General features: G+C 41.6%; 1 protein-coding gene across 9 annotated transcripts in view; it reads right to left on the minus strand.

Annotated features, from left to right (window-relative positions):
* Positions 1 to 17176, minus strand: part of NCOA7 (nuclear receptor coactivator 7) — a 98217-nt gene that overhangs the window by 23518 nt on the left and 57523 nt on the right. For all 9 annotated transcript variants that reach the window (XM_042795623.1, XM_042795624.1, XM_042795621.1 and 6 more), the window contains 4 exons: positions 5373 to 5452; positions 4631 to 4738; positions 3142 to 3243; positions 2037 to 2162 (listed from right to left, as the gene is read on the minus strand). In XM_042795623.1, coding sequence (XP_042651557.1) covers positions 2037 to 2162; positions 3142 to 3243; positions 4631 to 4738; positions 5373 to 5452 — 416 coding nt within the window. The remainder of the gene's footprint in view (positions 1 to 2036; positions 2163 to 3141; positions 3244 to 4630; positions 4739 to 5372; positions 5453 to 17176) is intronic.

The following is a 17176-nucleotide window of genomic DNA, read 5'->3' on the forward strand; positions in this document are numbered from 1 at the left end:
AGCTAAAACTGCAGATTGATTAACAATCTCAGCCAAAAGAGATTAGCAGATTAAAAAAAAAAAAAAAAAAATCCATTTTATTCTAGATGCTGCCACCCTTCATTTGATACATGAATCTATATGCAACCAGCACACCTGAAGGCAGACTTACTTAGTCATGGAAATGTCAAGGTTACTATGCTAAGCTACATTATAGGTCCCCTTGATCTATTCTCCCAGAGGTACATGCAACAAACTTCTCCCCAACCTAGAAGCAGCTTCTGCAACTGATCCAAGCATATTTTGCACAGCTGTAGAAGACACATTTAACTCTTCAAAATGTGCTCTAGCCATGGATTTGATAATGTATCAGGCATTATTCAGCATCCAGCCCATGCCAACTGACCATTTTTCAAGGTTTACAAAGGAGATTTTCAATGTCTTGCTCCTGCACCCTCTCTTCCAGAGAAGCTACAAAATTTACCCAGACCAACTCATAAGCTGTGCATAAATAATGACATCTGACAGGAGCCACAAATCAACAGGAATGACCTACACTGTAGATACTATTAATTACCTAAGGTCATCTGCAAGACAAGCCGAGGAAGGCTAACAAATAGGCAGGTAAAGGACCACAAACTTGGTCTGATTATTTTTAAAATCTGAGAAATGCCAAGGCGATGTCTTGGCACTGGCAAGTCAGTACATGTGTGCCTACTCCTTTGTAAAGCAAAGTCTGTATGTATTTTCCACTTGTTTCTCCTGTATGACTCATGTACACATGCCTGCTTTGTGTTTGGATGAAAGAATCAAAATGAAGTGCAGAGGCTTCTTCCACAGGTATGTAACTCAAGTTAGCCAGAAGAGCAATACATCAGTAGGGTGTACTTCCTACCCAGCCACTGCAGGAAGCAAGGCAACAAGGGATTTTAGCTACATTAGCAAAGAACCCATCCCCCTTTTGATTGTTCTGACTGCAAATTACTTTTTCAGTCCTGCAGCCATAGATTTGGCAATCTATATCCTCTGCACCTAGCAAGCATCACATAACAAAACAACAGTATTGCCCTAATTTACATGCAAGACATCAAGTAGCCTTCTACTAGTTTCTACAAAATAGCAGACTGAAAAATTGCAGCGTGGTTAAATACAGTCTACATTCCCTTGATGCGAAAAGAAGCCAAAAACTGTAAGTGTAAACACATCCATCTTACAAAAGTCAGGGCTAAGGGAAAAATATGTTTGAACGACAATGGTTAGCATCTCCAGTGTTATAAATTCCGGGGAACTTGAAAACCCAAACAAGCAGGCATCTAACTGAAACCAGAGTCAACAAGAGTAGATACATCAAACTTGACAGTTCAAGACGACAGTGTCTTGCAACCTTGAGAAGAAAAGAGGGTTAAAATACTGCTCAAGCTTTGTGCCTTCTCTTCTAAAACAGCTGATGTAAAATTTAGGGTGCAGTCTCAGTGGGAACACGTATGTTACAAGAACGCTTGCACGAAAAAGAAATAAAAGGTTTTATCATGCAGTATTTATCTTTTTATTAGGGTGTTCATGACATTCATTAGCAAGTGCAGAAGCAACAGGGACATATTTGGAAACACTGCTCTGTAAACAGTTAAAATTTAGCTTAGTCATAAATGAAATAGGCATGTGCTGGTTTTATAAAGCTGTTGCACAATTTGCTGGAACTGGACAACTAATCCTGACACGTCATAACTCTAAAGTGCAGTTTTCTATGTGTATCTAGCAATATACACTTAAACAGAGAATTCTGGTAAGACATCGTAAGGGAATGAAGATGGGTAGAAGAGCTATTCTTTCATAAAGCAATTATCATAATAGATTAAAACAACTGTAAGAACAAAATGATACAGCCTATTACCACAGTACCAACAAACACAGCAGTGATAAGTTAAAGCCACCATAACATTTACGTTCTTTACAAATGTGGGCATGTTTAACTCTCCCAGTATTCACCTCTCACTTATCCAAACAAATTTTGCTTTTAAAGAATCTCAGACAATGACCAAAAGCCAGGTCCCACCTACCTTACCATCTGTGAAGTAACGACAATTCATTTTTAAAAATTTGACAACCACAGGCTCATCCTCTTCTGAAGTAGAGGACAGAACTCTCTCAACTGGTTTGAAGGCATTTCTTGCCAAATCAGCATCCTTAAAAAAAATAAAAAGTTCAGTGCAGAGCACAATCATGTACATCTATATTTTGGGCAACTAAATGGCCAGCTTCAAACAACTATTTTCCTTTTGTTTAGGGAAGAAAAGAAGTGATCATGTATGTATATACATATGTATGTCCACTTCCTGCAGTATCCTTTATGGAAGAAAAAGCTTGTAACATTACAAAAATCTTCCATACAAATAACAGGCAAGGAAGTTCAATGAGATACTCTCATTAAGAGAGGGACAGTCCTGCCCTCTCACTACACTGAAGACCTCCGCACACAGTGCACTGGTGTGATTCCCCATATAGGTGGCACAGAGGCATAAGACTAAGGTTAAACACAGTTATTGACTTCAGGCTCCTCTCCATTTTCTTTTTCATTAGTAATGGATTTGGAATGTCTAATTGCTTTAACATCAGCAGGTGAGCAGCTAAACTCCCTAAAACTACCATTTAAAATCATCATGGCCAATCGCCCTTCTAAGGAAAATGAAAGATCAGATATGCCAAGGGCTTTCACAAAGGTTACATCCAGCAGTCCTGTCTATAGGTATCACCATAATACATTTAACTAGAAAGAAACTGACTGCTCGGACTAAACTGACAGCCTCTGTGCTCAAGGATCCCAGTGCAGGATTAAGGCTCTGGACTGCTGAGCAACACAGAAATCTCCAGGCTGAAACCCCAAATAATTCTTCATATTTCACTCTGTATTCTTTAAGAACTATACACCACAACATTTTCAACTGCTTTGACAGACTCTCAGGCAGAACTCCCTTAATTTGGAATATTGTAAATATATGGTAAATTTTGTAGTACAGCAAAATAAAATTAATGTTATTCAATACACTACACGCAAGGTCTGAACTGTAAATTCAAAATGCTGCTATTTACACAGCCCTGAATCTCAGCTTCAGAATCACAAATTATTTTGTGAGTTTAAGGCCAGTGAAACAAAGTTTGACTTACAGGGAGTTTATCATATTCGGCATCTGATGAAGAAGGAGATACAGGAGCACCAGGGCTGAAAGAAGACAGCCTTGCAGCGCTTGTTTCTGGCACAAAGAGAATCTAAATCAAAACAGCAAGACACAAGCTTTATAGAGTTATTCACTATAAATACTATGTTCTACTAGAATGACAACCCAGTACTGAACACTTGTGATTGCAACATGCTCCCTAACAACTACAAATTCTACAGTCCTTCTTCATAAGTGGTGATGGCAAGGCACGTGCAGGTCTAATTAATTACAGGATCTAGCTCAACATTTTGTTTTGCAGCGCAGGCACGAAAATGAAACATTTTCCACAGAATGAAAACCACAATTTTCCCCCCAAATTTACAATCCCAGGTTGTCTTGCAACTATCTCAACTACAAATCAAGTAATTGCAAGATGGCTGCTAGCAGTCATTAACCTGTCAGAGCAAACTCGAGTCCAAAGAGAAGGCCATTGATGAAGATAGGGGATTTTCAGTGCTAAAAGTGTATAACATTTCACTATAGGGTATCTGTTTCCAAAAACATACTTGCATCTCCAAATTTAAGAAAATATTCTTTATATGAACCAGCATTTTAGCATCATCTACTACATTTAAAAGAAAAAAACCACCCTTCCACTAATACAAGTATACATAAAAATATAATGCTTTGTTTGAATTTTCATATGCCCTCACAGTGAATATCCCAGATTTTTAGTACAGCAGTACAAAAACTGCAGAACAGTACTCCACCCCAAATAAAACCAGTCATTTGTTGCAAGTGTCAGAGAAAAGATACTTCTAAAGTTAGAAAAATGTTCATAGTTTAGTTTTAAAGTAAAAATGTTGAGAAAAATAAAACCATTTTCTTTATCCCAGCTTCTGTCTGCTGGGTATATTTAGGCAATTCACACCATCTCCTCGTGCCTCAGTTTCCCCATCTGCAAATCAGGACACTTAAAATCTCTTCATGCCTGTGAAGCAGAAGTAGAGATCTGCTCTTCATGAAACAGGTGTTAGCCTTCACACTTGCATTTCCATTACGTGACTCTCCCAGAAACAGTCTACCTCCATTTACTTCTCACCTTACAGGAGACTGACTCATCCCCAACATAATGGCAAAGAGCCATTTCAATTACTGTACCTAACTCTAATTCTTTAATGTATTATATATAGCATTATCTAGGCTTCCCAACAATTCAATTCTCTTGCAACAGCTACATTACCCTCTCGAGCTTCAGAGTCATCCTTAAGCTTTAGTGACAGCAAATAAATAACAAAAGTCAGATATGGCAATTACAAAGCTCCGTCCCCAACTCTACAGAACTATCTGATGAGCTCCTCTTTGAGGGATTTAAATTACTGTCCACTATCCTTGCATCCAAGTACTTAAAAGATATGTGAAAGTAGTAAAAAGCTTTTAAATACATAGCAAATAATCAGGTTTCATGTATTAAAAAAGCCACATAAAATATTTACCTGGCCTGGCACAATCGTCTGCGTGAAAAGCCTATTGAGCTCCACAAGCTTGTTTGGGGTGATGTTAAACTTTAATGCTATGCTGTTTATGGTGTCCTGATTTCCAGCCTGAAGAAAGAGTTGAAGCTTAAGATACCATAGTAAATACATTCAGCACACAAGCTGAACTAAAACCATTTAACAGACTGTTTGCAGGGAATAAATCTGATGATCTCAACACATGTTCTGTTTAATGGCTTACATGATAAGCCAGTATCGATAGAAAAAAATTCTCTCTTACCACACAGATGATAAAATGGAGAGGTGTTACAAACGTCCCTCTCCTTCTCTCCTAAAACTTTCAAAGCAGCACCACCTTATTTAGAACTGGTCCTGCAAGCAGGGACAGGACACACACTGTTTAGCTCATTTGAGCTTCAGCAGCCCGCAGCACGCCAGGCATTTGTGCTGCTCCCGGCTGGGGCACTCGCCTTTCCATCGCTCATTAAAGAGCCATGGTGCAGAAGTAAAAATAGGACTGACAGCAGCAAGAAGAGGCAGAGGATCTGTGTCGAGCAGTGGTTCAGAACGTGAGTCTAGCTCTCCCCACACAACGATATCTGGAGCAGTTCGTATTGAGATAGGTATAACCTGCAGCCAGTATTCACTTAGTGCTTTCAGTTGGCTGTCACTGGCTCCCTCTTGACCTCAACAACTTCAGTTTCAAAAAGCAGACATGAACAAACCATACACCAATACTTACAGTATATTCTATGGTACCATGGGGTTTCTGAGAAACCATTTTTTTCTCTTTCTTTTCATTGGCTTTGTTTTGATTGTCATCTAAAGAGAAAAAAAAAATATTCAAGTAACTGACTCTCAAGATGTTTGCCTATCAACATGTTTTGAAAGAGATCTACAGGATGTACAAATTGCAGCTGTGAACAGGAACAAGAGGGCACAAAAATATCTATTAGGCCTTAAAATTGCATTGCAAGGCAAACAAAACTTCATCAAGTACAGCAGATTTAGTAATCATTCAGGAACTCTGCAAGGGTAATGTATACATGATACCATATCAATACAGAACTGCTCACGTTTTTCTCCGTGATTCCTAGACAGTTTGGCTGTTGGATACAAGTACTTTGTACGATGAGCTGCTCTCAGGGCTGAGGTAGAAACCAGCAGATGAACGTACACACTGACACTGCATCAGTGCAACCACAATAAATACCGGTTAATCACCACTTCACCACCAGTACGTCATACCTGAGCACTACTTTTACCTTCAGAGTTTAAAACATGCCAAGTAGTCCTGCAAAACGTGCATGCATGCCATATACAGTCAAGCATCAGGAAGCATTAAGCTCGTCCAGAAGACATGTTCCATCAGCCGCAGTACGCAAAACTCGCTGCACGTGCAGGAACCCTTGCAGGGCCCAAAAGGCACAGGCGAGCTCAGCACTGTGAGCAGGGCAGCTATGGCCAGTGCTTCCCGCAGCAGAGGGTGAGCGAAGACGAGGATCGGGGAGGATGCCAGCTGCCCGGGGCTCACCCCCCGCCCCCAGAGCCCAGGCCCCCCCATACCTGGGGGAGGCGAGGGCGGCACACAGCCCCGCTCGCCCAGCCTGCTCACCCCCAGCCCCTCGGAGAGGTCCTGCTGCCCCCGGCACGGTGCTGCAGCCCGGCTGAGCCGGGGAGAGGCGAGGAGGCAAGGCAAGGCTGGGCCAGGCAAAACCAGCAGCCTGGGCCGGGAGCGGGGAGACTCTGCCCTCCCGGGGGGGGCTGTCCCCATGGTCCAAGCTGACAGCTCTAGAGGGGGATCAGGGAGGAAAGGATGGGGAATGGCAGAGCAGGGCTTCTGGCTCACACTCGGGGTTTGCTGCAACCTTTGATATTTTCAGAGGGCAAGAGGCAGATAGTAAAAAGAAGGGGGAGGACTCGCCTGTTCATACTAACTAGACATGCATCAGTAAGACCTTGGGGTGGGTGGGATAAAAATAAAGTAACCCGGAGTGATGGAGAGAGATTTTGTACCTGCCGAATGTGAAAAAGTTTAAGTCTGTGTGTGGATGGGAATAACAATATGCAAAAAAAGCAGTTTCTCTGCAGAGCTTATGATGTTTGGTATTCGCCAAACATTTTCATTCCAAAGCTTTGTCCTTGGAAGGTGGGATGGTGACTGAGAGATGATCACAACAGCAACCACTGTGCCACTGTGGCACAAGCCCACCACAAAATACTCTAGCAATATAGACAACTTTCTCCTCTACAACTTTCTACCAGGGAGGGAATGTTCCTCTAAAATACACTGTTTTTCAGGTCATCCGAATTGCATTGGCTGAAGGGTTTGGAGATTAAAAGATACTATCCTGTGAAAAGTTATAACCTGAAATACCGTGCTGCAAGGTGATGTACAACACGCTCTAGCTCCTGGCTGACAGGACTGTGGGTCTGTCAGTTCAGTAGGGTCCCCAACACAACCGTGGTGCAATACAGAGGCCTGCACTAGATACTCACACATTGTTGAAAACCCAAAACTGTACAGACAAGTAAAAAAGAAAAAGTTCAAAAGACAAGTCAAGTTTAGACTAAACATAATACAGTCCTCCTTTTGACAATACAGGTTAATAAAGCCTAAGTAAGCCAAACAATTAGGCGGCTTGCCTTTTTTTCCACATCTGTGTGCAAGGATATATCTCGTATAGCCTGTTTAGCTACAGGCTAGAAGCAGCAGTCACAGTCTGTGAACCTAACCTGTCTTCTGAAACCAAAATCTGGAGTTTCTTGTTTGGATACTTTTTCTCCTTTTTCTTTCCCCTCACATCTTTAAGTCCCACCAAGGGGTTCTCACACTGTCCTTACACTGAGCATAACTACTTCTCAGGCTTTGGCAATTCCAAATCATGTCATATCACTTTGAATAGTACAAAGTCTTAATTAGTCTATGTTTTTAAATTGTGCATATAAAGATTTAAAATAATAAATTAACAACTTTAGACCTTCAGAGGGAAAAGTTCCAATGAATCCATTATATCTGACAGGTACTGCCAGCCCCACTTACTGTACACGTAGCGAGGCCAAGGTCACAAATAATGCCCTACATGAATGGTTACAGTGGAAGGGGTGGAAAGCCTAGCAAAGTAAGCAAAACACCACAATGTATTGTTTCTCCAGTTCCCTTATCCTCTCTCGTTTTGCCTTCAGGAAGCCAAATGTTTTCTGACATGATGTGAAGGCAGCTAGCTCTCATAGGAGTCCCAAAGGCACGCAGAGCACACGCAGGCGTGATGGAGTCCTCAGTGACCACATTTCTTTCAGGCACAACTAGATGGAAGAACTGTACCTCTCCACAGGCTTTAAAATAAATGTTACTTTTTGAACTTGGACACTTGCTGAGTGGTGAAGTGACTCACAGTTCTGGCTCCTAAGTCTTCCCGCACTGCACGTACACTGCAGATAGGATCGTACAACCACAAGAGCTGACTAGGTGTTAATGCAAATGTGATCACACTGCATTTTTAGGTAAAGTGCAGAGTGGGCGGACTGAACCTCTCCAATTTCAGGAAACATGTAAAATAAGAATTATGAAAAGACAGTAAAATTAATGAGCAATGAGAAGAATGGCAAGTGAGAACAGGCAAGAAAATACAGGCCTACCGAAAACAGATAGGTCTGGAATGGAAATTTTTCTGCCCTTACTGATATATTTATACCCAATTTGGTTTCTTAGCAGACTGTTCATATTTCATTTTGCAATGCTATAGGAAACCTTACAAAAAAAGAGTTACCTAGGAATAACTTGGAAAGCAGCTATTGAAGGAATATGACAAAGAGGTCAATCAGTTTATCATCCAAAAGACCTTGACGCATGATATGAGAATTACACCTCTGCAACTATGTAAATAGTTGTATAAGTAGATACAATAGGTCAAGAAGCATCAACAGAATGCCGGGCTGCTCACACTGACGTACAATGTGCGTACGAGACGATCCCATCACCACCAATGTTACAGACTCACCTGCTGCCAGCCAAAACCAGTGCAAGGTTTCGCAGTGCTCCCCGTGACAGCTGAACCTGCCTGACAGTTCCCGAGCCAGCAGTTCGGGTGACATCTGGTAACGCCAGCAGGAATGCAGAAGTGAACAAGGGGCCAAAGGACTGACTGCTTCCCATACCAGGTAAACAAACTTAGTATCCTGAGAGAATAGAGGCAATGGCGTACTTGGACCAGAAGTCCATTTTACTCATTAATCTCTGTCTTACCAAACAGTTCAGCAGCGTGTAAATAGAGAAATCTTTCCCCTGACTAGCCCCCTCGGCTTCTAGAAACCATGATTTCCCAGGGTAGAAGAGCACCATCCACTAAACTGCCCGATCCCTTCAAGACCTCCACACTGGTCCTATGCCAGTGAACCCCACAGCACCATGATGTGCTACATAAAGTAGTGCTTCCTTTCTTGTACTTTATACTTGAAAAATTTCACTGAAGATCCCAATTAATGTTAAGGGTGAATAAATAAATAGTCCTTATTCACCTTCTGCATACCATTCACAATGTCACAGATTTCCAACATTTTCTCTTAGTTATTTCACTTTTTCAGGTTGACATACTGGCATACTTCAGATTCTTTCCTATTTCTCTGATGACACAAGCTGTCCTTCTCATTAGTTTTTCTTCTCCTGCTATATCCTTTTTGAGACAGAGGAAGGAAAACCAAATGCAGATTTTAAGATTAAAAAAGCCCATTAATTTATGCAATGATGTAATGAGGATTTCCTTAAAACTGTAAGATACTTGTCATATTTCTCCACATCTGAGTACATCACTGCTGTTCTAGGACATTCCAGTCCTACATCTCTGACAGATTTGTTAGAAGAAATAAAACTATACTACCACAGTCTAGCCAAGCACCAGGACCAAGGAGTGAAAAGCTGAAGGTAGCTTACAAGAACCTGAACTGCATTAAGTTCAGGGGAGAACAGTTATCATTTCTAATCAGAGTACTGATAAGAAATTAAGCAAACAAAGCTTCCTGGGCTATTTCCTTTATCAGTGAATAGGGCCTGATAACAACTATCTTGACAGAGGTGGAGTACAATAAATATCACTTAAGTCATTCTAGAGACACACAAGAGACCTCAAAAAATATGAAGGTTCTGGTTGGGCTGGTAGAAGAGGAAGGAGGAAGACAAATCAGTTTGCACAATTTTTTGCATTTCTGCTTTCTAGACTTACATTTTAATAGCTTCCAGCAATGCTATTACGTGCAGACTGGTGTTTAGGATGATTTAATCATGTCTCTACAAGCAACTTTCTGGCACCTCTCATGGCTCTCAAAGTGAACTGAACAGCGTTCACATTACAATCACTACTTTCGAATAAAAAGACTTTATTTCAGCTCCTGTCAAACGCAGGTGAACCCCACCACCACAGGGGCCAGATCCCTCTTTCGGGACACCGTCCACCCACTCGTGATGTTACAGCACTTCCCAGAGGCTGCAGCAGCCTTCTAGAAAGAGACATCATCCCAGCCCCAATCTTACCTTCAGCCAGCTGGAGCAGCTGGGGTGCATATCCATAAAAAGGGTGGTTTTGCCATCTGATCAGACCTATCTCCCTAAGGAAAAGGCAGCAAGTTAGACAGAAACATTTCCCGCTCAGATTGGGTAGTGGACTGCTCCCATGTTAAAAGAAGAGAAGGAAAAAAAAAAACAAAAAAACAAAACCAAAACAAAAACCTCACATCCCACTCTGTCAGGTCTCTGTTTTTCTATTCTGCTTCCCAATTTTCCCCTTAGCCTCCTGCCAAACCCTCACCTTCCCTTCTGTATATTTTTCCTCTATTGAATCATATAATCATTTGGCTTCCTCCTTCTCTACTGCTGAATTCACTTGAAACAGCTGTCACCCATCACGACCACATTTTTGCTCCCTGAGCAGTGAAACTTCTCCTGCCATAGGACAACAGCAATTCCCTGATCAATACAAATTACAGGCACATGATTCTGAAATATCTATGCCTTGAACAACTTTTCTCTCAAGAAAAATTGATTGTGATTCTCCACTAGTTATTTTCCAAGCAAGTCTTCCAAAAGAATAAAGTAAGCACCAGAAAATATAGGGCCCCAACAAAAATGACAAGCAGTTCAAAGAACTGATATAAAAAAAGGTAGTAACTACTTCTGCTATAAATGGAGAAGGTATTTTAAGGAACATTTAAATAAGAATTTGGCTATTGATATTCATGCAGTATTCATATACTGCAGCTTCTACATGAAAAACTGCAAGTATTTCCGAGGAACTTAAACTCCCTCTTTATTTAGTCCTTCTTCTCCAAAACGTGGCTTTAGCTCCTTTGCAGAGGCACAAAGTGATGCTACACGTTACCTGCTGAACGGTTTATAACCACCCGAATATGCTGCACTAAGACACGAAGCGACCCTTTCGCACCGGTGAAAGCACGAGAGGACCCACTGCCATCCTTCCCCCGCAGCCCGGCAGAGGGCTGGAGGGCAGACAGCACCCGCACTTGGGCAGTGGGGTATTTTTGGGCAATGGGACACTCCGAAAGCCAGCCCTTCAGCTAAGCGAGGGCAGAGGGCCTCCCTGCAGCAGGGTTCCTCCCACCAGCAGCCTTGCAAGGAGACGTGGTCCAGGACAGCATCACTGCCACTTTTTTGCTGGCCCTTGAACAAAGTGGACACGGAGCAGGAGACACAAGCCCTGCAGGGACAGTGCAGGGGGAATGAGCGCTCACCAAGAGTGCCAAGCTCCAGGCAGCTAAGCAGCTCTCGTGTTTAAGATGGCAAGACACACGTCGCTGCATTCGAAGTTTCCTTTGCGAGGATCTGCTTGAAAAGCGAGAGGAAGCCAGATCTAGTTTAAAACGTCACTGAGGTTTAGGAAAAGGGAAAACCCAAACCACCAAAAAAACCCCACCACTCAATTTCAGAAGAAGGTAGTTCATTCACTCCAAATGTTAAGATGAAAATTTGACATGTTACTGTAAAGAAACAGTGAGATGCAGCCAACAGTTCAGTGCTTTACCTCTAAATCTCATCTGGAAAAAAAAATATGGCAGCAATTGAAATGTACTGAAACTAGAGTATTGCTGAAGTGGCGTGTCACTGGGCACTCGAAGCCCTGAGGAGAGGTGACTAGAGGACTCTTTATATTGAATGCTATGGTCAGAAGGGAAGCTTAAAGGAAAGGATGCGCAGTGATGTGAGCTGGGAAGATGTGCAGAGGATGTCCAGTAAAGGCAGAAGTGAAGGGTTCCTGGCATTCGCTCCAGGTGCTGTCTGAAGACACAGGAAATATTCAGATCAACTGATAGCCTCATATCAGTCAGAAAACAGACACACTACCCAAGAAATAGGTCATGGTGATGCTTGCCAAAGCACAGCAAGCCTGTAGAGAAAGCCGTTCTAGATGCATGTGCCTTGTTGATGGAGACTGCACAACCAGTTCTCTGCTAACAGGGATGCTGATGGACAGGACAGCCTCTGCCTCCAGCTCCTGTGGAACTTAACCTAGAGAAATCTTCCTTAAAAGGGAGATAAGTGACTCCCTGGGAGCTCTCCCCGACCTTTCTCCAGGTGCAAAGCAGCCCATCTGCAATGTGAATATTTGGAGTCATGAGGAAGAATGAAGGAGAGAACGGTGGTGGGTCCTTGTAGCCGAAAACAGGCAAGACAAGGCTATTGTGAGAGGCAACAGGTTTCTGAAAGAGCAGTGAATACAGGTAGAAAAAAGCAGGTGAGACTTTGGGACCATGAACACACTTTTCAGGTCTGACAAAGATCAGGCTTTTCAGCTAAGTACACATTAGGAACGAGTTAAGATATGTATCAGCTGGACAGGAGTATAGCTCCCAGTTGCAGTGATCATATCTGTCTTTCTTTACCCTTAAGTAAACTGGTTACCCGTGCTTTTCTTTTGTGCTGGGGGAAATGTCCTACTGTGATGCAAATGTTTTGTGTCCTCTCTGAGATAGACTGGGTGCATGAGCAAACACAATCCTCAGCTGTGGATCAAAACAAAGATCACACTCCCCTTTGGGTTTGAGGCAGAACAGTAACACACACTGAAACTGTTTTAAACAGCTGGTTAGATTTCCAGAAATAATTTTCTATGTCCGTAGGGGATGTAATTTACAGAAATGTAATTATCCTGAGCATCTCTCCAAAGGAGAGCGCGGTTCATGTTTCAAGATGTGAAAGGAAAACAGGCTAAGAGAAAACAATCTCATTTCTGCTACTCACAATTTGGGCAACAGTTCATCCAAGTTCTAAAGCAAGTCCCCAGTCTGCAACTTGAATGCTTCTGTAAGCAAAGTTCTTGCAGGCACAACTGAACACCTCCTTACACAAGGGTGAAATATATATTGAGACTGAGCAAAAAAAGGTAACAGTTGTTAATTGTATTATTTAACCATATGTGGCTTGGCCTTTGGAGATGTAACTGATGTTGAGATACCAGTTGCTGCTTCATTTTGGGTATAACCTGCATCTCTCAAAGTTTTTACTCCAGAACATTCTGAAGTTTTATTCCTTAATTTATTGGAATTGACACTTCACACCAATGTATTATAATACTGTAAAGTATCCGTCAAAACACCAAGCACAGGTCAAGAGTACTGTCAAAAGGGGCTGCTCCGACACCTGAAGTTCAACACAAGCTGTACATCTGTAGACCTCCATGACTTGTCCAAGACTATACAATAGCAGCTGGGCAAAGAGCTTCACTGCAGAGGTAGTCTTACTTCCTATTATATCAGGTTAGCATTTTCAAATTTTCAGGAGATGTACCATTCCCAAATTTGTACTTGTTCAAGGCTGCCATACAAATGAAAGGCAGAAATAAAAGTGGTAGACGAATTAAAAACCTAAGCTGGGTAATTCTCCTTATACAAAAGGAGAATACTTTGGAGAACAGTGAAAAAACATGTGAATAGCTCTTAAGTTAGACTGTATGTAGAGCTCAAGCTGTTTTGTTCCATAAGCCAAATTAATAGCTCCTAAGAGGAGAGGAGCTGTTCTCTCCTCACATCTCTTTCTACCTTGGACTCTGGCTCTCATCTGAACCCACAGAGAGACTACTCAACTGATTTAAATGATCAATTACCTCAATTTTTTACTTTGTCGGTCTAGTGAATTGATTCATCTTACCTTGCGGTCAAATAAATGCCAATGCCAGTTCAGACAGAGGGAAAAAGCTGTAGTTCCGAGCAGGGGGAGGAAGCACAAGTCCTCCCTGTTCAGATGCAGCAAAGGTGTTAATTCACTGTGAAACATCAAGCTCTTCATAGCACCCAGCTGTACTTTGAAACTACTGCCTATAGTCACCAGGCATATGGACATAGTCTAAATCCAGCCTGGGCCACTCTAAGGAAGAAATTTTAAGAAGAAAACCATTTCAGACATATGAAACCTCTTTATTACTCTTAAAGGTTGCAAGGGACAACCAGAAAGATTCAGATGGCATAAAATCAGTAAGTTTTAGCAACAAATAAGTTGGTTGACAAGAAAGCAGTAAGGAGGAATAACAGATATGAGAGGGAAGGAAGCTCTCATTAGTTTTAAAATGGAGCTTGACCAGTTTAGTCTCTGTAAGGAATTAAACAACAATTACTATCTCTAAGGAATTATACAATTGTTACTATAGCAGAGAACAAGATCCAAGACACAAGCAGCTCCTCTAGTACCATGAATAAACTGGTAATATAAAAGCATCATGGAATTACAAGTTATACGTCCTAACAACAGAGTTGATCCTGCTCCTATTATCTCCTCACACATTTTATAGAGTGCTCTTCACCATGAATCATATTCACATGTGAGCTTTTAGCCTGAGCAACACTATTTCAAAATTCAACAGTGCAATTTAGATCTATCCATATTATCATATAAAAACAAATTTTCAATTCCTCACTTCTGGGGAGCTTAGTTTTTTGAATTATGCTCTAAAACAGTAAATAGCTTCCTAGTTTTAGTTTCTGCTCACTCTACACTAACCTATTAACTCTCACCCCATTCCAACCTGTCAAATCCTCCCATGTCAATGTAGCATTTAACAAATCTTGGTGTCAGCACTAAGGATGAGAGAGAGAAGGGAGGGACAGGGCAGGGGGGGAGAATGAGTAAGAGTAGGAGTGTCTGAAAAAAACAGCTGAAGCAGCTGGGTGGTAGATGCAGGTTCTAACTCTATTCTTTCATTTAGAAAAGGGCAATTAATTGTTTCCTCTTCCTTATCAGTCCTATGTCTGATATATGTTATTGTAATTCTTTTTCTGAAGGCTGTCTTTAGTTCCCACTGATGCTGTCTAAAGACACGTGTGGTAATTTTAGCCTTCCATTCCACAACCATGTGTCCTTCTGCATGTTCATATGTATAGACAAAGCAGTGGTGAAACAAAAGGAGATCTTGTTGCACGAAGCTTTAAGTGTGGCATTCAAAAGGATATCCACAGAAAATTTCAGACGGGAAGGTATTTGCTAGTACTGTTCTGCATTTTGTATATGTGATCTAACTATACTTACTGTGAAAGTACTTGTATCATACATTTATTCTGGCCCTGGATAGTCGCAGTGAAATACTCACATGCCATGAACAATAGAAGTGATCATTATTTCTGTGATGGGAGCTTGTTCCCACGTGCTCTGGATAAGTATTTCATGGTGTCATCAAAACTGTGGACTCTTCCCAACCTACTTTTCATTTACCACTAGTAACTGTCCCTCCCCACTGCTACTTCACCAACTTCCAACAACCTATGTAAGATGGACTTGGGAGCACGTTGTTCACCTGAGCTATCCATGAGATAGACCAAAGTCCTACTTCACAACACCACCACCTCAGATTAACTGTAGTCAGCAGCCAAATTACACATCTTCAGCTAAGTGCTTTATCCTCCTTCAGAGGAAAAGTTTATGAACCACATTTACCAACCACACAAAAGACAGCCTGCAAGCCATGGCTATCTACTACCTAAAGGCTGAATAAATAGCTACCATCTGTGAGGGCTACAGCTATCAGGGAAGTAATTACACTGCGTGCAGGTACACACGCTGCCTTCAACCTAAGAAGCATGAAAGCCAAAGCAAAGATGCAGCAATAGAAACTTTGGCACGGGCTGCTACCAACTTGCTGAGTTCACTGGGTATGTATACAATAAGAACCCCAAAACGGTATTATTATATCCTCTAGACTGTTTGGCAACAGTATGGTCTAAGTTCCCCCCCTAGCATGGTTAGCATTACACAAATGCGGAATGTTAAGTCAACCTTCCACAGAAATACCAACTTCCATAAGATAATTCACAGACTCAGCATCCAGAAATATCCTCTCCATCCAGAGTTCAGCTTTACGCACATAAAATAAATGTGCAGACTTTAGATTAGAAACTGTTCATACCATCTATTGTCACTTCTTCCAGTTTCTAATTCAAGACCATTCAATCTACCCCAAGATCCGTGTGTTTGACAGTCGACCTCTAAAATATCCTGCTCTCCTTGTGTATTTGTGTAGGAAGAAAGGACCTCTTAGGTGCACTGATAAAGTCAGATGGAGCTGCAGGACAAAATTAATTTTGTGCTTTGCCAGATTTATCAGCCAGTGGGGTCTTATCTGTCTTACCACATTGCAACAGTGACCACAGACTTAAGAGAGAAGGCTACACCCCAGAATATAGCACGGTGAATTGCATGAAAAAAACCAGAACAAATTACTTAACCTGTTTTTCTTTAAAAGCAGGGGGGAAAAGCTCTACGTTTTCAGTTTGATAATGACAGTAATAAAGTGTCTGGTAAGTGCTCCCTTGGCTAACATCTTCCCCCATTATTCACTGCATGTGAAAGAGCTTTTCTGGCTAAACTGGTCACCTGCAGATGTATACTCCATGTCAGCGCTATCAACGCATAACCTGGATCAAACTGCATAGCATAGCTAAGTATGTCAGTCTTTTAATACACTCTAGAAATATTCTGAGTTACTGGGAACTGCAAGAAGAAAGCCACACATACCCTTAGATCAGCTAAAGAAGGTCATTCTTATTTTCTGTAACTTGCCCTGGATGAGCTGTTCAGACACTTGGTATCTTAACTGTGTGGTCAGGAACTCCACTCATGCAAATTCTACATCCTGTTTTCAGTTACTGAAGAAAATCCAGATACAGGGAGGGAAGCTTTCACACTGCCTTTCTCAGGCCTCTGCTGGATGGAGTTAATTCAGATTAAGTTAAGAAACAAAATGGTGGGAATGAGGAAAACGCAAAGACTTCCACTGGGAAACACTAAAAATCCCCAACACATGCTTTAAACCGCAGGTTGTTTGGAGCTTTGCTTGTTTGGGGGTTGTTGTTGTTTTGTTTTTGTTTTTTTTTTTGGTTGGTTGGTTGGTTGGTTTTTTTGTTTGTTTGTTTGTTTGTTTTTTTAAATTAGATAAAACACTAGATACACTTTTCAGACTAAGCAATTCTTAAAAATCAACCCTTTCACGCACAGTTACCTTGACAGTGACAAAGGCCTAGTGAACATGACTCTGTACAGCTCCCCCTGAAAAC

The sequence above is a fragment of the Tyto alba genome, unplaced genomic scaffold (genome assembly GCF_018691265.1).
Source record: "Tyto alba isolate M040663 unplaced genomic scaffold, T.alba_DEE_v4.0 Super-Scaffold_22, whole genome shotgun sequence".
In the NCBI taxonomy this organism is placed as follows: domain Eukaryota; kingdom Metazoa; phylum Chordata; class Aves; order Strigiformes; family Tytonidae; genus Tyto; species Tyto alba.